This window comes from Diabrotica virgifera, chromosome 3 (genome assembly GCF_917563875.1).
Source record: "Diabrotica virgifera virgifera chromosome 3, PGI_DIABVI_V3a".
In the NCBI taxonomy this organism is placed as follows: Eukaryota; Metazoa; Arthropoda; class Insecta; order Coleoptera; family Chrysomelidae; genus Diabrotica; species Diabrotica virgifera.
This window is the reverse complement of record NC_065445.1, coordinates 108,493,241-108,519,475: the sequence shown is the minus strand read 5'-3', so window position 1 is coordinate 108,519,475 and position 26,235 is coordinate 108,493,241. Positions and strand designations below refer to the sequence as shown.

Genomic DNA, 26,235 nt, shown 5'->3' with positions numbered 1-26,235 from the left:
ATATCGTATTAGTGACGTCATCCATCTGGGCGTGATGACGTAATCGACTATTTTTTTAAAATGAGAATAGGGGTCATCTGATAGCTCATTTGAAAGGTTATTCAATTACCTATTCAGTAATATAAAGATAAATATGATTATTTATACAGGGTGTCCAAAAAAATTTTTTAATTAAATTAATTGACACAAAAAGAAGAATGTATGTAATTTATTTAATTCAACATAAATACATTCTACTGCTGTCAGAAAACAGAAATAAATGTTTATTAAACAAATAAGCATTACTTTTCACTTAAATTCCATGTTCAATCTGCCATCCATCTGCCTCTTGGCAATTTGAACATTGAATTTAAGCAAAAAGCCATGTTTATTTGTGCAATAAACTTTCATTTCTATTTTCTAACAGCAGTAGAAGATATTTTAAATTAAATAAATTACATGCATTCTTCTTTTTGTGTCAATTAATTTAATTAAAAAATTTTTCTTTGGACACCCTGTATAAATAATCATGTTAATGTTTATATTACTGAATAGGGAATTGAATACCCTTTCAAATGAGCTATCACACGACCCCTATTCTCATTTAAAAAAATTATCGATTACGTCATCACGCCCAGATGGATGACGTCACTACGATACGATATATATGCCATGTACGATATATATGTCAAAATATCGCAATTTAAAAATCGAATAACTTTTGTATTTTACATTTTTTTCTAATTCTGTAAATAAAGCAGTTAACAGGGGGGTCAAAATATAGTGAATAACCCTGTACAATCCGACTTGTCGGGGTGACGTCATTAGGGCAACTTGTCGGGACTTGTCGGGTGACGTCATTGGGCAACAGCCCGATTAATTATTTTAATTATTTTTAATCATTTTTTAAGTGCTTATAATAGTCTAAGTATGTCAATAACCATTAATATTAAACAAAAAATTTTTCCTTACGGAGGACTCGAACCAAGTACTAACATGTCCGTAACTAGAAACACATACCGCTACCCTACGCAACCACTTGCTAGACACGGCCGATATTAGGTATAAAAAAGAAATAGGTGAGTAAAAATTGTAAAGAAAATTACTACTTACATACTTATAAATTAATATATTCCGAAATTTTAACAGAAACATTTGTATATATAGTCCGTCCGCTATAACTTTTCCCATGCGGTACGATTCACTTTCATCAAATTAAGTCAAAACAGAAAGTGAAACGTACGCCGATGTGTGTAGTATATAGTATACAGTGTACAAAATGTATATACACATCGACGTTCGTTTCAATTTATGTTTTGACTTAATTTGATTGAAAATGAATCGCACAGCATGGGAAAAGTTATAGCGGACGGACTATAGCTACAATTATACAAGACATTTGTAAACTTGCTTTGCTTATATCTATGTCTTTATTTGTGGTCAAAGTTGCCTTCAACATTGAATAATAGGACCACATAGTCGATGGAGAATATTCTTTAGACAATTCAGAGAAATATGCTAATAAAACACTTTCACTATAATTAGTAATACTATTTTTTCACGCCATGCTTCAAACATGTCATATTGCCTATTGTATTTTTCGATGGATTTTGCTGGGAGAAGCTCTGAAATTGCCTCTAACGATTTCTTGCGTATTTTAGGTGGCGTACATGTAATTTCTTCCATTTCCAAAGCAGCACTACTGTACTATAATTTGATATTCGTTTTATCACTTTTATTACACTAAATACAATTTTCAATTTAACTAGAACTAGAAATGAAGCTGGAGATGACATGCTAGAATTAGCAACAGCATTGGATATGGCGATTGTTAACACATTCTTTAAAAAGAGAGAAACTCAACTTATTACCTACAAAAGTGGACAACATCAATCCCAAATAGACTAATTCATGATAAGGAAAGAAGACATACGTGAATGCAAGGATTTCAAGGTAATAGTTAGTGAGACAGTAAGCCAACAACATAAGCTGCTTGTCCTGGACATCGAAGTAAAAAACGAAACTAAACAAAAATGTCGGAGAGGACCACAAAAAATCAAGTGGTGGATGCTAAAAGATGAGAAGGAAGGTCTATTCAGTGAAAGAATAGTAGAAAAAATATGTTGAAACATGAAAGGAAGCCCTAACACAATTTGGAGAAAAATGGCCAATATTATTAGAGAGACGGCTATTAAAATATTTGGCAAAACGTCAGGAAAGAAGTTTGAGGATAAAAAGACTTGGTGGTGGTCAAATGAAGTAGAAGAAAAAATAACGTAGAAGGGAAAATTATATAAAAAGTGGCAAGAAACCAGATCGGACATAGATCTTCAAAACTATATGGTCGCCAAAGAGGAACCGAAAGTAGCAGTAGCAAAAGCTAAAGCAGAAGCGCATTCAAACCTATACGATAAACTTGATACCAGGGAAGGCGAAGCAAAGATATATAAAATAGCCAAACAGAGAGCAAAGAAAGCAAGAGATTTTAATCAGATTAGATGTATCCGAAATAAAAATAATAAAATACTAATTCACGAAAAGGATGTCAAAAAGAGATGGAGAAAGTATTTTGACAGTTTATTAAATGAAGAATTTGACAGACAGCCTGTGGAGTTAACGGAGACAGTAACAGCAATGGTTACCAGAATAACAAACGAGGAAGTGGCTCAAGCGCTTCAAAAAATAAAGAAAGGAAAAGCAGTCGGACCAGATGATATTCCTGGGGAAGTATGGAGAGCATTGGGGGAGACAGGAATAACTTGGCTATTAGGTCTATTTAATAGAATTTTGGAGGTTGGACAGATGCCAGACGAATGGAGAAGCAGTATATTAGTACCTGTCTACAAAAACAAGGGAAACATACAACAATGCACAAACTACAGGGCTATAAAACTACTTAGCCACACCATGAAAATATGGGAGAGAGTAATTGATAGACGGATACGTGAAGAAACCGAAATATCCGATAATCAATTTGGCTTTATGCAGGGCAGATCAACAACAGATGCAATTTTCATTGTAAGGCAACTGATGGAAAAATACAGGAATAAAGATACCAACGCTCATATGGTATTCATTGATCTTGAGAAAGCATATGATAGAGTTCCTCGAGAGATTCTGTGATGGGCACTCAATAAGAAAGGAGTCCCTGGCGAATATGTAAAGATTGTGAGATATGTATGAGGGAGTAACGACTAGTGTTAGAACAGGTGTGGGAGAGACTGATAAATTTCAGGTGAAAGTAGGATTGCACCAAGGCTCGGTGTTTAGTCCTTATTTATTTTCATTAGTTTTGGACCAGATAACAGCGAAACTACAGGGTAGTATTCCATGGTGCCTAATGTATGCTGATGATGTAGTGTTAATAGGAAATAGTTAAAGAGACTTAGAACAAAAACTGGAACAGTGGAGACAAGCTTTGGAGGAAAAAGGTTTAAAACTTTATTTATAGATGGAGTTACTACAAATAAAATGGTATCTTTGGATGGTAAAATGATTGTGAAAACCAATAGTTTTAAGTACCTAGGATTGGTATTACAGAGTAATGGAGAAATAGATGGAGATGCATGCAGTAGAATTAGGGCTGGATGGATGAAGTGGAAAGAAGCGAGTGGTGTGTTGTGTGACAGAAAAATTCCAATGAAGCTGAAGGGACAATTCTATAAAACAGCCATAAGACCGGCTATGATGCACGGAACTGAATGTTGGGCAGTGAAAAAGAAAGAAGAACAACGAATGCATGTGGCGGAAATGAGAATGCTTAGATGGATGAGTGGAGTGACAAAGAAGGATAAAATTAGAAATTAGTATATTAGGGGAAGTCTAGGTGTGGCACCAATTGATGCCAAAATGAGAGAGCATAGGTTAAGATGGTTTGGTCATATTCAACGTCGAGACGTTAATCACCCAATACGAAGAATAGCTGAAGTGTAGATTCCTGGAGGGAGTACGAGAGGAAGACCAAAGAGGACCTGGGGGAGACGATAAGGCAGGACATGTTAGTAAAGGGGATTAACATTGATATGACCCAAGATAGAATTGTGTGGAGAAATGCAATTAGGGAAGCCGACCCCGCATAGGGATAAGGCAAAGAGAATGATGATGATGACAATTTTCAATTTAAATTTTTTAAAGATGACAGTGATGACAGATGACTTCTGCATGCCGCTTTCCATTTTTAATCTATAGATAAATATTAATATTGAGTAATTACAAAATCGGTAAAGTTTTGGTTAATTTTATATGAATATAATTGCAAAACACTACAGAATTTCACTTTTTGGCATAAATTTAATTAATAATAACGTAAATTATGTACAGCATTTTTAATAATTAAAGTAAATAAATTTTAAGTTCACTCAAATAAATAATATAATCGATTACTGCTATCGACCAATTACATTGAATCTCGGTTAATTTGATTAATCGCGGCAGGGAAAGTAAAATTCTTCTTTCAGTACAATAAAGTGTTACTTTACTGCCGCAAATGAGGGCAAATGAGTACAATAATGAATGACTTAGTGACGGTTGGCGATAAAATATATTAATTATATAATATCAATGTAAACTTACACACGATCTCGCAAAATATTTAACAGTTAGAATACAGCTAACCGTTCTTTTAAAAAGTTCACCTCTGATAGTGACATGTCTTTGAAAGTTATACGTTCTTGTTTCAGATTCCCGAGGGAACAACAGACTCTCCCCAATCACTTCTATTTCACGGATTACGAGAGGCACAACGCTGAGATTGCTGCATTCCACTTAGACAGGTATACATTTATTTTTAATATAGGAATTCATACCGGAGCTAGCCATTACTTTAAATTAAAACTCTTTAAAATAGTCATTTTTCCCATTCTTCCTTTTTATTTGTGTTAAGTTTACTGTAATGCGGATGTAAGGGAGAAGACTTCATGTATTTTAATACGTTAATAATCAGGGGAGTTTAAAAGAAGATATTTAAAAATACTTCAAATTTGACTGATTGTAACTTCTCTAAAAAATAATACTGGTAGGGGAGCAAGTATGCTAAATTTGCAGTCACTCGAGCGTTCTATATGGACCTATTGGGTTGTGAGTATTAGGTCCTAAAACCAAAAAAAGATAAGTAAAATTTTTCACTTTAATGGGGACTTTCCATTTTTTAATTTAATTTTCGATTCTCAACAATCGTTTTTTACGATTATAGCGCCATCTCGATGTCTCTCGCCAATGTCTCGAATAAAAGTTGCTCATTTTTACGTAAAGAATCCAAATCTTCAATAAAAATTTGGGGGTCTCATTTAAGATTTTAAAGTAACCCCCCACCCCACCTCCGTGGGGGGTCGTGTTTGGTACCATTCGATAGATTTTTCAAAAACATTTTGAAAGTGTATTTCGCAGTTTTTCGATCTGATGTTCATTTTGCGAAATATTGCGGGGTTTGTATTTCTCTTCTTCTTTCTCGAAACTCCTTATGCCCCTCAGGGGCGTCGGAGGTTTTATTCATCCTCTATCCATATCTTACATTTCTTGCGGTCTTTTGCTAACTCTTTCATTTGTTGATGTGTTTTTCCTTTTTCCTGTCCAATTTCTATAATCTGATCGATCCATCTCTTCCTTGGCCTCCCTTTCCTTCTTTTACCATATCCTTTTGATTCCATCACCTGCTTTGGTAGTCTTCCTTGGTCCATTCTGTTAATGTGTCCATACCATTTTAATTTTCGTTTTTGGATCTTGGTTATTATCGATTCCTGTTTCAGTCTTTGTCTAATATCTTCATTTCTTATTCTGTCTAATTTCATTTTCCTGCTATTTTTCTCAGCTGCTTCATCTCTTCTGCGTTTATTGTACTGTCTATTTTTGTATTGTTTACCCATGTCTCACTTGCATATATTAAAGTTGGTACAGATATTGCATTGTATACCTTCAGTTTTATTTCTTTATTTCTTCCTTTCCAAATATTGTTTTATTTAGTGCATAGTAGATCTTATTTGCTTTTTTCGCCCTGTATGAGATTTCTTGATCTAGCTTTCCCTTGACCTTATTTTAGCGCTCTTCATTACTCTATCCATTATTAATATAAACAAAACTGGGCTGAGACTGTCCCCTTGTTTTGGTCCTCTCCTTAGGTTTATTATTGGCGATCTGTTTCCGTATTTGTACTTTAGCAAGTACGTTTCTATATGTACTTTTTACCACGCTTACTATCTTTTGCAGGATTTTCAGGTCTTCCATTAAGGCGGGTTGACATTACTAGTGAATAACGAACGTGGCTCACGCTTACGTATTTGGCCCGTGCTATTGTTAGATATTTTATTATCTATTTTCAAACTCGAGCAGTACATTTATATTTATGCAATGCATAGATACAAATGTACTGCTCGAGTTTGAAAATAGATAATAAAAAATATCTAACAATAGCACGGCAAAATGCGTAAGCGTGAGCCACGTTCGTTATTCACTAGTAATGTCAACCCGCCTTTACTGACCATATTACTTCTCTATTTATAGAATCAAAAGCAGCTTTAATATATATATAAACGTAATATATTTTTTATATGTCTTCTCCTACTTCGTTTTTCTTTTAATTATATTACTCAGTATGTATATATTATCTGTTGTTCCTCTTTCCTTCCTAAAAGCAGCTTGTTTTTGTTCTAGTTTTCCTTCCAGTTCTTTCCTGAGCTTCCTTTCTATTATCCCGGTGTAGACTTTATATGCCACTGATGAGAAGCATATAGCCCTATAGTTATCACATTCCGCTTCATCTCCTTTCTTGTGTATTGGTATCAATAAATTTTCTTTCAAATCTTTCGGTATATTTTCTGTTCTCCATACTTCCCTCATTATTTCCAGTAGCCAAAGCTTGCCTCGTTCTCCCACGTTTCATCATCTCCGAATCTATGTCATCTGCACCTCCCGTTTTTCCAATCTTTATTCTTGCCAATCCTTCTTCAATACCTTTGATATGAACTTCGTCTACTCGATTGTCCCTATCCTCTTCTCTTTCCTGCTGTCCTCTCCCCTCATTTTGTTGGTTGCTTGCCTCGAATTTTTCTTTATAGTGCTTATTCCATATGGTTAGTATGTTCTGTATGTTTGTTTTCAATTCATTTCGCTCATTTCTAATTCCTCTTATTTGTTTCCTTTATGTTCCTTTCATGCTTCTTATTTTATTCCAAAACTGTTTATTGTTATTGCCAAAACCTTCGTTCAATTCTTCACCGAATTCCTTCCAGCTCTTCTTCTCCGCATCTTTTACTAGTTCTTTCACTATATTTCTCTGTCTTCTGTATTCGTCTCTGTCTTGCTCTTCATTTGTGTTCATGTATCGCTTCCACATTACTGTCTTCTTTTTTACTGCTTGCTGTATTTCCTTATTCCACCTTCCAGTTATTTTATTATTCTTTCCATTCTTTCTTATTCCACATACCTGTTTTACAGTGTTCCATAACGCGTCTCTCAATTTTTTCCATCTCTCTTCCATATTCCATATTTCCTCATTGTTTTTCATGCTGTTCCAGTAATTTATCTGTCTCTCTTTGGTATAACTTCCTCACTTCCATATTTTTCACCTTATGTATTGCTATTCTTGTATATTGAGAACTCTCTATTATATCCATTAGTTTCATGTTTATATCTGCTGTCACTAGTCTGTGTTGGGTACCTAGTTCGGCTTCGTTCTCTGTTTTTATATTTTGTATCGTTAGGTCTGCGTCTCGAGGATATACTATGTAGTCAATTATGCTTCTCGCATTTCTTTCTTCTGCTACGTATATATATTTTTTGTTTCTCGGTTGATACCAGAAAGAATTATCTATTAACAAGTCATTACTTTGGCAGAAACTCATCATTCTTCTACCATTCTTATTTATACCATACCTTCCCAAGCAGCCTAATGCCATATTTTCATCATTTCCTATTCTTGCATTCCAGTGTCCTCGTAAAATGATGTTTTTGCTTTCTTCTTGTACCTCATCAATAAGTTTCTATATCTCATCATAGAATAGTTCTGTTTTTTCATGCTCTGTTCCTTCTACCGGTGCATGTACCTGTATTACACCTGATTATGTCGTCACATTCCGAATCAAAGAGAAATATTAAATAAAATTGATCACTTTAGATTTTGACGTGGGTATATGGTGGAAACTCTGCAGCAGGATAAGCAACTGTTGTAAAACAATCAAAATATTGTTGAGTTTCGTACAGGTTTGGTAGGTTTCCTACAGGTGAACTGGTCCCAAATTAACGGCGTATCAAAACGACGGGGTCCTACCAAAATACGCTACCTCACAAAATCTGGCCAAAAAGTCAAAACTTTTTGTGACTTTTTTACATTCCAAAACCTGTAACAAATTGTACCGTTAGACAAACGTTTTTTGTCGATGGACAACCATTATTAATAATAGTCCAAGTAATGAAGCTTAAAATAGGACAAAACCTCGCAATTTTTACCGAATGAATCGATTTGCTTGAAAATTTGAGAATAAGTAGTGGATAGTCGAAGGATCAAAATCTATATGATGCCGAAAGGCGCTTTTACCATGGAGGTGGTTGCCACCCCAACTCGGGGGTGGAAACATTTTATTATATTTTGACCACCAAAGTTGGTAAACACATTCATTCTAAGCAAAAAACGTTCTATACATTTTTTGATAAAAGTAATAGTTTTCGATTTATTCGCTATCGAAAGTGTAGGTTAAAAATCGAAAAAATCATTGTTTTTAATCAGTTTTCTGCTAATAACTCGAAAAAGTTTTCGTCCTATCAAAACAAGTTTACTTAACAAAAATGTACCTTTTGAAAAAACAAACAAAACCGTTTTTTATAATTTGCTTTAAGATCAATAGTGATCGAGCTATACTTTATTATATGTTAGCTCTTCTTCGTAAAATGCTAAATATTAATTTCAAAGTCAAAAGACGGGAAAACTATGCATTTTCGATGATAACTTGTTCAAGCCAATTTAAAGTTTTTAAAAATGTCTATCTTCAGAAATAAAAAAATAGTCCCCAGCTCAAAATTAAGTGACTTATAGTAAAAAGAATGTCAGTTCCTATTTTTTTCAGCGAAAAAGCGATCGGAAACTTCCCCCTACTCTCCACCCTAGTTAAAATTGGTCATTAACCTTATTTGGTCTTTATAATTTAGGTATTATTAATAGGTTCTAGAGGTTTGACCGGATTAGAATAATTAGTTTTTAAAAAAATTGAGTTAAAAGCGAATAACGAATTTTTGTAGTTTGGTAAAGAATGCCCTTTTATTCAGAATACAAAGATTAGCATGAGATACGGAAAAATATTTAAATAAAAAATTGTAGCTTATTTAATTCCCAAGAACATGGTTTGCAAAAATTTTTTCTACGGCAAAAATTGAGTGAGCTATTAAAAATTAAATCTTGTAATAACATGCAAAAACCACCTTTACCATCCCTTTCAAAGTCACCTCTTTTTGCTAATGAGGATTTTAAAAGAATTTAATATTAATAGGCTTATTATAGGTCCTGTAAAAACCTACAAAATTCTTTTTTAACAAACTTTCTAGGATAAAAAATAAAAAAGTTTCGGTTAAAAAATCAATATTTTTTTTGAAAAAAAAAAGGAGATATTCAATTGGAAGCATAATAATGTAAGTTAGCGGTTTTCTTAGTCATCGGCCTTATTCATTCTTCTTTATTTATGTATTATTAATATATTTCAGAAGTTTGACTGGCATAGAATGATTAGTTTTAAAAAAATGGAGTTAAAGGCGAATAACGAATTTTTGTAGTTTGGTAAAAAATGCCTTTTCCTTCAGAATAGAAAGATTAGCATCAGAGATACGAAAAAATATTTAAATATAAAATTGTAGCTTATTTAATTCCCAAGAACTTGAATTGCAAAACTTTTTTCTACGGATAAAATTGAGTGAATAGTAAATGAGTATAATACCGAAAAACATTGATGCTTTCGATATAAAACTAACACTTTCGATACCGAATAAATCGAAAACTATTAATTTCATCAAAAAAATATATAAAACATTTTTTGCTTAAAATGAATGTTTTTATCAACTTTTGCAGTCAAAATATAATAAAAAATTTCCAACCCCGAGATGGGGTGGCAACCACCCCCATGGTAAAAGCGCATTACGGCATTATATAGATTTTGATCATTGGACTCTCCATTACTTATTCTCAAATTTTCAAGCAAATCGATCCATTCTGTAAAAACTGCGAGGTGAAAAGCTTCGGTTTCTGGACTATAAATGGAAAGAAAAGGAAATATTTAATGAAAACTTACCAGATTTGTTGTGTGAAGCCAGTTTGTATGCACAGGTAAATTTTAAATGTTTAAAATATTGAGGCGAAACCATAGCAACAGAAAAATCTTTAGGGTGCCGTGATCTGAGTTTGTTTGGTGACATATTCTACTGGAAACGAGTCGGATAATCTTAATCATTTATTAGACAGTGACAGATAGTCGGTGTATGATCAGAACAGATGACTTTCGTTATGAAATAGGGCTTTTCGTAGATTGTCATTTGTTTCGAGCTTTTGTAATATGTTATACAATCTGTGTATAATATTAACAAGAATAAAAAACCGCTAAACGCCGTAAAAATGAGTGGCGCATACAATATTCCAGCTACAAAAGATCTGATATGAATATTACGTGGCGCGAAAATGTATTTTCATTTCGATGCAAAACAAAATTCTAGTTTTATTTTAAAAGATTTTTCCATAATATTTGCTCAATTTGAAGTAAAACGCGCCACAAAAGAGTAACTTTAATACAGTTTGAATTTTGAACCTCTTTTGTGGCGCGTTTACTTCAAATTTAGCAAATATGGAAAAATCTTTTAAAATAAAACTAAAATTGTGTTTTGCATCAAAATGAAAATACATTTTCGCGCCACGTAATATTCATATCAGATCTTTTGTAGCTTGAATATTGTATGCGCCACTCATTTTTACGGCGTTTAGCGGTTTTTTATTTTTGTATCAGGAGTTTTTTAAAGTTATTTATAAATTAAATGTACGAAGTTGAATGCAATGTTTCTCGATTACACGTTAAGCTTTATAAATTGTCGCCTTTGTCGCATTACCTCCCAAATGATCTAGTGCCCATCGAATGTACACTAGATTTTTTTCTATTCGAAATAGATTGAAAAAAATATTGGGATGGCCAGTAAATAAACTCGAATTGCCCGTTGCCAGATCAAATTTAGCGGTAACCACTACAACTACATAAACCATTTCGGGAATAATAGTTAATTGGATTATACTTTTGTAGCTTAATACCTTCTAAACGGCTTAACCGATTTTGATCATCATCATCAGTAGCTCGACAGCCCTTTTTGGGTCCTGGCTTATTCTAGGATTTTCCGCCATTCTGTTCTGTTCCTTGCTTTGTTCTTCCAGTGGGTAATCTCAAGTGTTTTCAGATCTTGTTCCACTTGTTCCATGTATCTAAGTTTGGGTCTTCCCTTTGACCTTCTCCCTACTGGTCTCCCAACCGATTTTGATCACTAAACATGAATTTGAAACGTATGGACAAGTAGTATCTGATACACCTAAGGTCAAGTATGATAACTGAAGCTATTACAGGAATTATTGAGCCTGAAAAACGGTTTTTTTTCCATAGATAATAGATTTGATCATAGTTATGAAGCCTATAACTTAAAAATTCGAATTTTCCTAGATATGAGGTAAATACACCGTTAGATTCGTCTAGAGTCCTTCTACAAATGCTCAGTTATTAGCGCAATTCGTAGGTTGAAATTTTGAGTAATTGTCGAAAAACCAAAATTTTCAAAGTTTAGTTTTTCAGTTTTTTGGCTATACTGAGCTGTGTGTATGTCTGATCGTGACGTCTGATACACCATTTGAAAGCTTAACCCAACACTATTGATTTGGTGCATTTGCGGTTCTCCTGTCTCTTCTTGGACCGAAGATATATACCCCCAAAAAATCATACTTCTCATATTTATTTAGGTTTTAATAATAGTTATTTATGTACCAAGTCAGCAAAGTTACTCTTTATTGAGAGCGAGCCTAGCGAGCGAGGCGAATAACAGACGAGTTCGATAAAGAGATTTTACTGACGTGCTACATACAAAATTTTATCGCCAATAATTTGATATTAGGGAGTTTTTGTTGCTACATAACGTAACGCATCTCCGTATACGTAAAGCAACTAACGTGTCGTAGAGGATGAATGTTAAAATAGGTAGTTTTTGTAACTGCCTTAACGTAACGTAAAGCAAATCGTAAAGTCATTTTTAAATTCCGTTGACATTCAAAAAAATAAAACAATGTTCACACAATATACAATTAATATACAAATGTAAAAAAAGATAAATGAATGATGAAATTGTATGGTTTTAATTGCTTCTATTTAAATATAAAAATATTATTTTTCCTTAGGTTAACATTTTTTTATTTTTGTTTATACCTACTTTTTAGTTGTAAATTATTGTATACCTACATCAGAATTCCAGTAGGTATAATGTAAATAGTTTGGTAATATTTATTTGAAAATTTTACTGAAACTAGGTCATTTGTTTATCTAGTTATTAATTGTGGTGATCACTGTATTTCTTAAATTAATACAAGATTTGTTTGTTTTGCTTTATTAATAGACAACTTAAAAACAATAAAATTTTAAATCTATTATGAAGTTCCAATTTCCAATTACAAACACAGAATAATTTTACTGAAATAGACTAAACCAATATAACCTTAAAATGTTTATAAACGGGTAGTACGCTGATGAAATGTTCATTTGGTAGGTAATCGGGCACGATCCTTGTGTGCATTCGGTGACTTTCTAGTATGAACCTAACGTACCAGCCCGTAACCTTAGGTAATACGTATCTCGATACGGTAGTTCCACCATTAATGCGCAAGCGTATATGTCAAAAAGATGCGTTACGTTTACGTATTTGTGTGCACAAAAACTCCCTATTGGTTTTAACACTTATTTACAATTTACAATTTTTAAGAATTTTTTAAAGGACCCCGCACAATCCTTATGGAAAATAGGTCCCAGTGGATTTCGTTCATACTTTGGGAAAATACTCTTTGAAGCATCCTGATAAAAAGTTCTCATGGGCACAACTCAATCCTATGAAGGATTTTCATGATATAGAGGCCCAAACTCGGAAAATTATAATATTTACAGGGTATTCCCAATTCCGTGAGTTACTAGTTATTTGGCAACATGTAGAAGTTTGGATCAAGGAAAAGTACTAGTAGTCTAGGATTTTTTCCTGGCTATCCAATGGCGATCTTTACTTTGACCTTGACCTTCAACGGACGTCATCTTCTAGAGTTTCGAGGGTTTTCGGCATTCAATTGATATAAACAGATTACTCATGGGTTTTTGGGATCGGTAAACACGAATATGCCCTCAGAATTGCCCTCCGGATGACGTGGTGGCCAGGGCCTCTGCAAGGGACGTCATCTTCTAGAGTTTCGATGTTTTTCGGCATTTAATTGATGCAAATTAATTACTGGAGGGTTTTTTGAGGTCGCTAAACGCGAATATGCCACCAGAACCGACTCCCGGAGCACCTGGTTTCCATGGTCAATGAAAGGGGCTCCTGGAGTTTCGAGAGTCTTCGGTACTACATTAATGCAAACGGATTAGTTTTAGGTTTTTGTGGTTGCTGAACACGAATACGTGATCAGCACAGATACAGGAGCACCTGGTGCCTAAGACATGTTATCTTCTGGAGTTTCGGAGGAATTAAATGGATTAGTCTTAGGTTTTTGGGGTTGCCGAACATGCATACATGCATACTACCGAACATGCACTATGGTACGTCATCTTCTGGAGTTTCGAGGTCCTTTATACCGTTTTCAAAGTCAAAAATAATAATAAAATAACTATATTGTGCTCTTCAATTGTTTTAAATATTTATCTGACAATGTTTTTCCTTCATTTATTTTAAAATCATTTACTACATTCTATTTTGATAGTGGTATTCATCGTGGACACTAGATACTCCAGAGTCTTTTATCTAAGTCATATTCGTGTTCAGCAACCCCAAAAACACAAGAGTAATCCGCTTGCTTCAATTTAGTACCGAAAACTTTCGAAACCCCAGAAGATGACGTACCTTAGGCACCAGGTACCCCGGTGTCTGTTCTGATGGCGTATTTGTGTTTAGCAGCCCCAAAAACTAATGAGTAATACCCATCTGCATCAATTTAATGCCGAAACCTGTCGAAACTCCATACGAAGACCTGCCTTAGGCACCAGGTGCTCCGTGGATCGGATATGATATCGAATTCACGTTCAGCAGCCCCAAAAACCTGTGAGTAATCAGTTTACATTAATTTAGGACCGAAAGCTCTCGAATCTCCAAAGCATGACGTGCCTTTGGCACCAGGTACTCCGATGTCTGTTCTGATGGGGTATTCGTGTTCAGCAACTCCAAAAACCTATGAGTAATCCGTTTGCATCAATGTAGTACCAAAGTCCCTCGAAACTCCAGGAGCCTCTTTCATTGACCTTGGAAACCAGGTGCTCCGGGAGTCGGTTCTGGTAGCATATTCGTGTTTAGCGACCTTAAAAAACCCTCCAGTAATTCATTTGCATCAATTAAATGCCGAAAACCATCGAAACTCTAGAAGATGACGTCCCTTGCAGTGGCCCTGGCCATCATGTCATCCGGTGGTAAATTCTGATGGCATATTCGTGTTTTGCGATCACAAAAACCCATGAGTAATCTGTATATATCAATTTAATGCCGAAAACCCACGAAACTCTAGAAGATGACGTCCGTTGAAGGTCAAGGTCAAAGTAAAGGTCGCCATTGGATAGCCAGGAAAAAATCCTAGACTACTAGTACTTTTCCTTGATCCAAACTTCTACATGTTGCCAAATAACCAGTAACTCACGGAATTGGAATACCCCGTAAATCTTATAATTTTCCGAGTTTGGGCCTCTATACCTTGAAAATTCTACATACGATTGAGTTGTGCCCATGAGAAATTTTTATCAAGATGCTTCAAAGAGTATTTTCCCAAAGTATGAACGAAATCCACCGGGACCTATTTTCCATAAGGTTTGTGCGGGGTCCTTTAGACGTAATAAAAATTTCATGACAGTGATGACAGATGACTTTTGCATGATGGCCGCTTTCGATTTTTAATCGATAGTTATCAATATTGAGTAATTACTAAATCGGTGAAGTTTTAATTTATTTTATATGAATATAATTACAAAATACTACAGAATTTTACTTTTTGATAAAAATTTAATTAACAATGTCATAAGTTTTGTACAATATTTTTAATAATTAAAGTAAATAAATTGTAAGTTAACTCAAATAAATAATCCATTACTGCCATCGACCACTTACATTCAATCTCGATTAATCGCGGCGGGTAAAATAAAATTCTTCTTTAAATACAATAAAGTGTTATCTTACTGCCGCAAATGAGGGCAAATGAGTATAATAACTTTAGTGACGGTTGGCCAAATTTTTTTTAAAATCATATTAGCTATCATAATTTAACCCCCACTAATCAAAAGAAACATTTAGTATAACTTTCGTTTAAAACTTTTACATCATTCAATATACAAAGTGAATACAAATGATAAAGTTTTTTAATAAAGTGTTGGTAAGCAGCTCTATGTACTTTCCAATTTCCTTAACAACTCCATCCGGTTATGTTATTTTCTTTTAAAAGTTTCTCATGTAGTATATCTATCTCTATTAGGGCAACCAAGAGACACGAAAACTCGCGACTACTTAGTTGCATCAAGAGCGTGCGTTCCAGTGGCTCTTTATAAAGTTATCTAGTTCTTCTAGCTCGCCTGAAATTGCTGTTCCCAACTTAGGATGACGGCTGTAATTTTCAACATTGTCAACGTTACGATAGCGAGGCAGAACACTTACTCAACCCGCATAAACATGTCTTTTTATTTAACTTGTAGTTCTCTCTTATGGTGAATGTTGTCTCTGCTTGGAAAGTTGTTCGAAAAACAAGATGGGGAGTACGTGTGGATCATTGGAACTCCGTTTAACGGGCGGCTTGTAATCAGTTGTTCGTTCAAATATATTAAAAGTTAGAAATAAGTTTTTCGTTTAAGAGGAACAGAAATTTATTTATTAATTTCTAAACTATACGTTGAGGTATAACTAAATATAATAATTAATTTTTTCACGAATGGGCGATTTTGAAAATAAATCCTGAAACAGATCAATCTTTAGTTTTAAATTACGATTTTCTGACATGTATATCATACTAGTGACGTCTTCCATCTGGGCGTGATGATGTAATCGATGACTTTTTTTAAATGAGGATATAGTCTAAGATCCGAATAGGAGGTCGAAATGTATCCATATGCTTGCCGGATGAAACATTTTTTTTTATTAAATTTCATACATAGACAAATACTTCCAGCATGGGTTGCCTATCAAAATCGTGTTATAGCTATCCTGAAGTTGGGGCCTTAGGGGCTGAAATCAACATTTCAAGCACATTTTTATTGAATTTTTTTGAAAGTATGATAAAATTTTTGGCAGGGTGCCAAAAAAAATTTCTTTTAATTAAATTAATTCACACAAACAGAAGAATGTATGTATTTTATTTAATTCAAAATACATACATTTTACTGCTGTCAGAAACCAGAAAAAAATGTTTATTTCACAGACAAACATTACTGGTCGTTTAAATTAAATGTTCACACTGCCAAGAGGCAGGTAGGTGACAGCTTTTACATTGAATTTAAGTGAAAAACAGTATTTATCTACTCTATGTCATATTATGATTAAGTTTTTAGTTTGTGAAAACTGTCATTATAGATAGCAGTGCGTGAAGGGCTTAAAGTGTGCGTGATGTAACAATGTATTTTAAATGGGATTTACTATTTCGCACACTTTCAATGGGTTTTTTGGCACACTTTACAGTTACAGAGTATTTAAGAGTTACAGTTTTTTATTTGTTTATCGTAGATAAAATATTGTATGAAACTGTACGTGAAGTACTTTTTGCGAACTTACGCGATGTATAGCACTCGGTCCGTTGTCGCTCGTGCTCTAAATATCGCGTGCGTTCGCAAAAAGCATACTTCACGAACTGTTTCATAAATAACTATTATTTGTCAAATAAACATTCTTTCCGATTTTATGACACTAGCAAAATGTATTTTAAATGAAATAAAGTCTCAATTAATTTAATTAAAAATTTTTTTTGGACACCCTGTTCAAATTATTATGTAAATGTATATATTACTGAATAAAGAATTCAATAACATTTCAAATGAACTAGCACACGACCCCTTCTTCTTCTTTCTTCTTGGTCTAGCCATTCACGTCCACATCTGAACATAAGCCACTTCAAGTCTTCCTTTCCATTGTTTTCTTGTTGTACGCTACTTGTAGTCAATTTTTCCTGTAGTCCGTTTAAGATTATCTGTCCATCTCATAGGAGGTCTGCCTCTGGGTCTTTTGTGTTAGTATGGTCTCCAGGTTAGAATTGTTCTGTGCCATTTGTTTAGATCGCTCCTAGCTACATGTCGAACGTATTCCCATTTTAATTTTAATGATTTTTGTACCACATCGGTGACTTTGGTTTTCTGTTTTATCCATGTGTTTGTTTTCCTGTCCTTAAGTGATATGCCTAGCATTGCTCTTTCCATCGCGTGTTGAGTAACTCTGAGTATATTCATATTCTTTTTTTGTGATTGTCCATGTTTATGCCCAATATGTTAATATCGGAACATTGCATGAATCACGCACTTTAGATTTAAGATATACGCTCTGAGCTTCGCTGGTGGCGCTACTACCGGATTACTAATTCAACTTTCACCGGTAATTTTTAAATTTATTATTTAATTGTTATCGCTTAATATTTACAACGCAAAAAAGTAATTAAATTGTAATCGATTTTTTTTAAGATTTTGCTAATCATTTTGACGTTCTATTGATAAAATATGAATTTCTTACTTCGGACACTTTCACAATTATCGTGTAGATGGCGCTAAGATTATTAGAATAATTTATAATTACATATTACGGAACAGTAAAAAAACTTAAATTCAGTATTTAAAACGTAAGTATATTTAAGGTAAAAATATATACCACAGCTTTGACCAACTAATATTTTTTATAATTAATGTTTTTAATTTTAATTTTAAATTAATCACTTTGACATTTATGTCAAATTTCCGGTACAGGTTTACAGACTTGTCACTACTGGCGCTCGCGAATTTGTAAATATCCCCTCTACGTACGAGCTCACAGCGTATATTTGAATTTGTTGATTTCTGAGTATATAGTTCAGTTTGCCGAATGCCGCTTATGCTAACGTTCTTCTTCTTTTTATTTCTTCCATTTGAATTTTCCAATTTAGTATTATTTTTTGTCCTATGTTTATATATTCTTAAACTTTTTCTATATTTTATCGAAAAAAATATTTTTAGATAAAAATGTAACTTAGTAAAAAGCAAAAAAAAATGTATGTATGAAGTCTGTAGACCCAATAAAGACCCATCAAAAGAGTTGTAGTTCATGAAAAGAACGTTCTATAGCACATTAAATATGTATATTAACAGGGTCGGCGCAAAATTTCGGCTCCAATGCTTTCATTTTATTCGAATTCTGAGAAAACTACACTACTCCAAGAAATTAACGCACTACCTTAAAAATGGGTCATTTTTGATGTCTCGAATTTCCTAAACCTGTTGTCTGATTTAAGTGATTTTTTTAATATGTTATTATAACCTTATTCTTTAATAATATCGCTGTAATGAAATTGTTGCTAGACATGTAAATTGTCACTGTATACCGGGTGTACCAATCAAACTGTATTTTTTTTCAATGTTCACCGCACTCTAAGGAATATTTTAGCATTTATAAAATACTTAAATTAAAACCCAACTATAACCTCAGGTTTTCTTAACATTCTGTTTTTTTATTCATTTTCTTATTTTGGATAATAAAGAAATTAGATCATTTAACCACTAGCCATCTTCTTCATCAATACTAAATAAGTGTTTCTAAATAAGTGCGGTAAGGAGTAATTCTGCATGAAAACATAATGACGGTTTGCTTTATAAACATATTCTTCTTCTTCTTCTTCAGGTGCCATCTCCGCTACGGAGGTTGGCAATCATCAATATAAACATATGTATGTCCGCAAATTCTTCGTTACCAAGATAGGGGATGTTGAAATTTTTCTTACAAGCTGATGATTTATTTACTGCTCCAAAACCGGTTGAGATATGCAATTGAAGTTTGGTAGGTTTTAAGAGGTAGTTATTGCGCATTTTTTATACACAATTAAGAATTTTATATTCTCCATTGCCGCGCATACGGGTCATATTACCCGTATGAACGCCAATGGTGGATATAAAATTCTTAATTTTATGTCAAAAAATGCGCAATAACTACCTCTTAAACCTACCAAATTTCATTTGCAGATCTCAACCGGTTATAGAGCAGTAAATAAATTGTTAGCTTGTAAGAAAAATTTCAACATCCCCTATCTCGGAAACGAAGAATTTGCGGACATATGTTTATAAAGCCAATTCTCATTATTTTTTTACGCAAAATTACCCCTTAAGGTTTGCCGCACCTATTTAGAAACACCTTGTATTGATGAAGAACATGGCTAGTTGTTAAAGTACCTCACTTTTTTATTAACCAACATACGCAAATGAATCAAAAAATAGAATTTTAAGAAAACCTGAGGCTATAGTTGGGTTTTAATTTCAGTATTTTATAAACGCTAGAATATTTCACAGGGTGTGGTGAACTTTGAGAAAAAACACAGTTTGATTGGTACACCCGGTATCCAGTGACAAATTAACCTGTCTAGCAACAATTTTATTACAGCGATATTGTTAAAGAGCAAGGCTATAACATATTAAAAAAATCACTTAAATCGGACAACAGGTTTAGGAAATTCGAGACATCAAAAATGACCCATTTTTAGGGTGGTGAATTAATTTCTTGGAGGAGAGTAATAAGTATTTTTGAAAAATTTAAACGGAGAATGGATGATTACGTTATCACCGAGAGCCGAAAGTCCCTGAAAACTTTTATAATGTTTATTTTAATAAGTTACAGGAGGGAAAAAAAAGAGAGAAAATTTAGTGTGATTTTTAATTTCAAATATCTCATTCAAAAGATACTTTTTCTTTATTCTAAGGTAATTTTTTAAGAGGTAGTTATTGCGTATTTTTAGACATACAATTAACAATTTTATATTTATTATTATCGTGCATACGGGTATAAACATTTTAGATGCATCCCGTATGCACGCCAATGGTGAATTTAAAATTCTTAATTGTATGTCAAAAAATGCCCCATAACTACCTCTTAAAACCCAGCAAATTTCATTTGCATAGTCAGTTCGTAAGAAAAAATTCAACATCCCGTATCTCGGAAACGAAGCATTTGTGGACATATTTATGTTTATCAAGCAAACGGTCATTATTTTTTCATCCAGAAATATCCCTTAAAGTTTGTCGCACATATTTAGAAACACCTTGTTTTGAAGAAGAACATGGCTAGTTCTTAAAGTACCTAACTTTTTTATTATCGAACATGTAAGTAAATGAATCACCAAAAAGGAAATGTTAAGAAAGCCCAAGGCTACAATCGAGTTTTAATTTCAATATTTTATCTATGCTATAATATTCCACAAAGTGTTCCGAAGTTTAAGGAAAAATCACAGTATGGTTGTTACACCCGGTATAAAATGACATTGACCTGCCTAGCAACAATATTATTACATTGATATTCTTACATATTAAGGCTATAACATACTAAAAAATCACTCAAATCGGACAACAGATTTAGGAAATTCGAGACATGAAACGTGTATAATTCATCGAGTGGCCCGATTTCTTTGCTCGGCAGTGTATGTATATTTATTTTCAAAAATATTTATTTATAATTTCAGGCTCCTGGGCTTTCACCGCGCCATGCCAGTAACTGGCCGACTACTTAACATGACCACAGAACTATATCAAAAATGTGAAGGAGAACTCCTCAACACCTTCTTCGTATCCCCAAGTGACAACCTTTGTTTTCATGGTAAATGCTCGTACTACTGTGACACATCGCATGCCATCTGTGGAAACCCTGATACGTTGGAAGGGAGTTTCGCTGCCTTTTTGCCGTCCTCAAAAGTCGCTCCAACTAAGGTAATGCTGCATTTTTTTTCACCATCAATTTTTCACCATCAAAAGGGAGGTCATAAATTAAATTACATATTCTGGGACCAAAAATAGTTCGATTGAAGCTAACTTACCTTTGTACAAATGTGCACATAAAATAAGTTACAGCCCTTTGAAGTTAGAAAATGAAGATCGTTTTTTTTCCAATGCAGATTTTTAATTGAAGATGGACATGTGGCATTGTTATGGCAGGAATATTCGAAAAAAAAAATTTGTGCGCAATTAAATTTTGTGTACGTTCCAATGTAATTATAATTGTGGTACTATTAGTTAAACACAATGTTTTTAAAACTTTTTTGCTATTTAATACTTCTTCGATAAGCCATTTTTTATCGAGATATTTTGAATATTATTTGTAAAATCCACCCCGTATTTGTAATTGTTTAAGTAAGATTATAGAATATTATTTTCATAATATTATTACCAGGTCTCTATAATCTTACTTAATCATTTAAAAATCTGTGATAGATTTTATAAGTTAATAAAATAATAAATGATGGTTTTGCTTGTTCAATTTGATTTTATGAGTGTTTGATAAAAACTGGCTTATTAAAAAATACTAAGAGGCAAAAAAGTTTTAAAAACATTGTGTTAAACTAATGGTACCACAATAATAATTTAATTGGAACGTACATAAATACTTGGGAGAGGGGCTAAGGGAACAAAACACCCTTAAAATGTTTATGGGGTACACAAATTTCACTGCTTTTTTAAGATGTTCCTGCCATAAGAATGACCCATGTCCATTTTCAATAAATAATCTGTAATAGTTTTGGATATATTGCAAAAGCTCGATTTTCATTTTGTAACTTAAAAGGGCTGTAACTTTTTTTACATGCACATTTTTGTACGAAGGTAAGTTAGTTTCAATCGAACTATTTTTGGTCCCAGAATGTGTGATTTAATTTATGACCTGCTTTTTTGTTACACCCTGTATTTAGAATACTTAGATTACTTAATTATTTAAATTTTATTTATTATTTATTATATTGGAAGTATCTGCTTTATAAAAAAATACTTGAAGGGGGAGACATTATGCCGTATTTAATCTTGCCGCCAAAGGCGCCCTCTCACCCCCGTATCATCGCTTAATTTTTTTTTAAATTACTTCCACCTTTTTTTATTTAATATTTGGATTCTCCTCTTTGTACTCATTTCAAAAATGTATAACACTTGATGCTTTAATTGATTAGTTTATAAGAAAAATAAATACAAAAGCAAGAAAACTGGATTGAATAAAAATTATTTTTTAATAATTTTATAATATTTAGAATGAACATTTCACTACCAAAAATTTTAACAATAATTACTTAAAAATTTAACAATAATTACTCAAAATTTCAAGTCATTTTGAATAAATATTGTTTAAATTTATAGTAGTGCAGTATTCATTCTAAATGTTTGTATGTAATAAAATTATTAAAAAAATATTTTTTTTCAATCCAGTTTTCTTGCTTTTGTATTTATTTTTCTCATAAACTAATCACTTTAAGCATCATGTGTTATATATTTTTGAAATCAGTACAAAGAGGAGAATCCAAATATAAAATAAAAAAAGGTGGAAGTAATTTAAATAATTTTTTCTACAACCGTGTTAAAAATGCTACTTTAAGGCACTAGTGCTTTAAAATTTTTAAGGCACTGCATTTAAAAGTGAATTGTCAAATTGTGAAACGTCAAAATATTTATATTTTATTTAATAACATTAATATTAATAGTAAAACTTGCGCAATTTGAAAAAGGTGGTTTAAAAGGTTTTTTAAAATTTAAATTTCATCAGATATAAAATTTTATCAATTTTATACGAGGTATGTCAAAAATATGCATTTCGTTCAAGAGTAAAGTACCTTTATGTTTTAGAATATCAAAAATTATTATTATGAAAAGTGGTTTGGAATTAAAAACTATGTTTTGATATGCAATTACATCCTTCTAATTGAAAAAAAAAATGCAAATTTTTCTCAAATTACGGATACCCAACATAATTTTTAAACAATTATGATAACTATTTTATTATCAATTTTACGAAAAAACGTTATTCTTTATAAAATTCTCTACCTGGTCTAAAATCCGAGATGAAACCATCAGATATCAATTGTTTTCAATTTTATACGAGGTATGTCAAAACATGAATTTGACTTAGGTACCTTTATAGTTCACAATATGTATTTCAATTAGAAGGATGTTATTGAATATTGAAACATAGTTTTTAATTCCTAACAACTTTTCTTAATAATAATTTTTGATATTGTGCAATATAAAGATACTTTAGTCTTGAGCAAAATTCATATTTTTTTAGACGTCTTATCACTTGAATTTAATTTTTGAGATTTTTTTTTGAATGAAACATCGTTTAGTAATATGCTTGAAAGGTTAAGTTGTGCAAATTTGAGAGTTTTATAGGTAAAATTGTATTAGTTACATTTTTTAAACAAAATTCATGTAAGTCTCACTTTCCACCCTCACCGTACTTATGCCCATATATTCTATTTCTTTTTATTATATCTATAAGATAGCTTTATTGTTCTTCTTTAATTTCCAATTTGTAAAATTTAATTTGATTAATTAATTAACTATTTTAATTTAGAAATAAGCCACAATTAAACTTGAAAAATAATTTTATTACCGTTTCGACGTCCACGTCGGAAGTCGTTGTCAAAATACAAAATATTAATAAATTAAACGCTAAAAATTATTTTTTTCAATTTGAATTGTGGCTTATTTCCCAATTAGAATAGTCAATTACATAAATGCCACAAAGGAATAGCTTCAGAAAAATATTGATTAATTAGTTAATGAATTATATTAAAATAACTCACCGTGCGCTTCGCCGAACGTTACTATTCAGTGCGCCAATGTTTGTGAGAAGGGTGACTTTAGCATTATAAATAAAAAATTATAGAAGGTATACATACAGAGAGAGTCTGTAAAGTGGAATAAATTCAATGTCTCAAATACTAATTGTTTTTTTGGAAAATGCTCAGACCCGTCGATTAGTATTTCAAATTGTCCTTTTTGACATTCAATAATAATGTATACAGGGTGTCCCAATTTAGAGATATGACGTCATCGTCGATTTTCTTAAATGGCAACACTGTCATTTTGATAGCTATTTTGATAGGGTTTGTAAAGTTATACATAACTGCAAAATATCAAATTTTTATTCTCTACCATTTACAAGATAATAGAAAATAACAAAGTTATATCTGTAATTTGGAATATATTCAATAATTAAAATACTAACTGTTTTTTTGAAAAATGCTCAGACCCGTCGATTAGTATATCAAATTGTCCTTTTTGACATATAATAATAATGTATACAGGGTGTCCCAATTTAGAGATATGACGTCATCGTTGATTTTCTTAAATGGCAACACTGTCATTTTGATAGCTATTTTGATAGGGTGTGTAAAGTTATACACAACTGCAAAATTTCAAATTTGTATTCTCTACCATTTAGAATTTAGATGATAATAAAAAATAACAAAGTTATGAAAAAGAAGTAATCAACTAATAATTGAATTTAATTATTTCAATAAATTAAGCAAAAACTCATAATGTTGCCCTCAATTATTGTCAAATTGTCAATGGGCAACGTTATGAGCATTTGCTTAATTGAAATAAATAAATTCAATTATTATTTGATTACTTCTTGTTCTTCATAACTTTGTTATTTTTTATTATCTTGTAAATGGTAGGGAATAAAATTTTGAAATTTTTCAGATGTGTATAACTTTACACACGCTATCAAAATAGCTATCAAAATGACAGTGTTGCCATTTAAGAAAATCAACGATGACGTCATATCTCTAAATTGGGACATCCTGTATACATTATTATTATATGTCAAAAAGGACAATTTGATATACTAATCGACGGGTCTGAGCATTTTTCAAAAAAACAGTTAGTATTTTAATTATTGAATATATTCCAAATTACAGATATAACTTTGTTATTTTCTATTATCTTGTAAATGGTAGAGAATAAAAATTTGATATTTTGCAGTTATGTATAACTTTACAAACCCTATCAAATTAGCTATCAAAATGACAGTGTTGCCATTTAAGAAAATCGACGATGACGTCATATCTCTAAATTGGGACACCCTGTATACATTATTATTGAATGTCAAAAAGGACAATTTGAAATACTAATCGACGGGTCTGAGCATTTTCCAAAAAAACAATTAGTATTTGAGATATTGAATTTATTCCACTTTACAGACTCTCTCTGTATATTTAATTTTATAAAAATCTTTATATAAGGTTTTTTGTATAAAATTTTCTGAATTTTTCAATGGTCAAGTAAGTTTTTTAAGATTTACATTTTCGTAGGTATTTCAAAAAACAACTAATTTCGCAGTTCATTTGTTTAATAAAAAATGCAGCACCCACTTCTGGAACGTTTTGATATGTTGTTTATTAAACATTTCTTAATGAAATTACAAAAAGTTGTATCTTGTTTGATTTTTTCCGTAAGCAAAAACTCTATTGACTCCCCTATGGAGTATATACAACGCTCTTTGTTTCACAGTGTACACACTTATCGCGAAAATAACCATCGATGTCACAGTAACGATATCATTTTTTGGCTTGCGGTGAAAATTAAAAAAGTTAATTCCCTTATAAACATTTTTTATGATTGAGAATAAAAAACTCAAGCACTCTTATTTTTCTTAAACGTTTTTAATAAAGGATAAATTGTTTCAGGTATGGAGGCATCCATGGCGAAGATCGTATCATAAACGGCGGAAAGCCCAGTGGGAGACCGACCCCAACTATTGCCAACTTGTTAGAGAAATACCACCCTACGATAAGGGCAGAAGGTTGTACGATTTAATGGACATGTCTGTTTTCGATTTTCTCACTGGAAACATGGATAGACATCACTACGAAACTTTCAAGTAAGTTTAGGGATTAGTATCTGGGGAAGTTTTAAAGATAGACAAGTTGGTATCGTTTGCAAAAACAACTATAAACTTTTTAAATACTGTGTGGGATAATAATAGGTTGAAAATCAAAGTATAAACCTTAATTCAGTAACAATAGTTTAATACGTTGTAAGAAAAAAGACAAAACAATAACTTCAA

At 32.3% G+C, this 26,235-nt stretch overlaps 1 protein-coding gene across 1 annotated transcript in view; it reads left to right on the top strand.

Annotated features, from left to right (window-relative positions):
• Positions 1-26,235, top strand: part of LOC114338920 (extracellular serine/threonine protein CG31145) — a 964,172-nt gene that overhangs the window by 646,322 nt on the left and 291,615 nt on the right. Inside the window, exons 7-8 of the mRNA XM_050647518.1 lie at positions 4,659-4,751; positions 20,870-21,113. Of these exons, the coding sequence (XP_050503475.1) occupies positions 4,659-4,751; positions 20,870-21,113 (337 nt within the window). The remainder of the gene's footprint in view (positions 1-4,658; positions 4,752-20,869; positions 21,114-26,235) is intronic.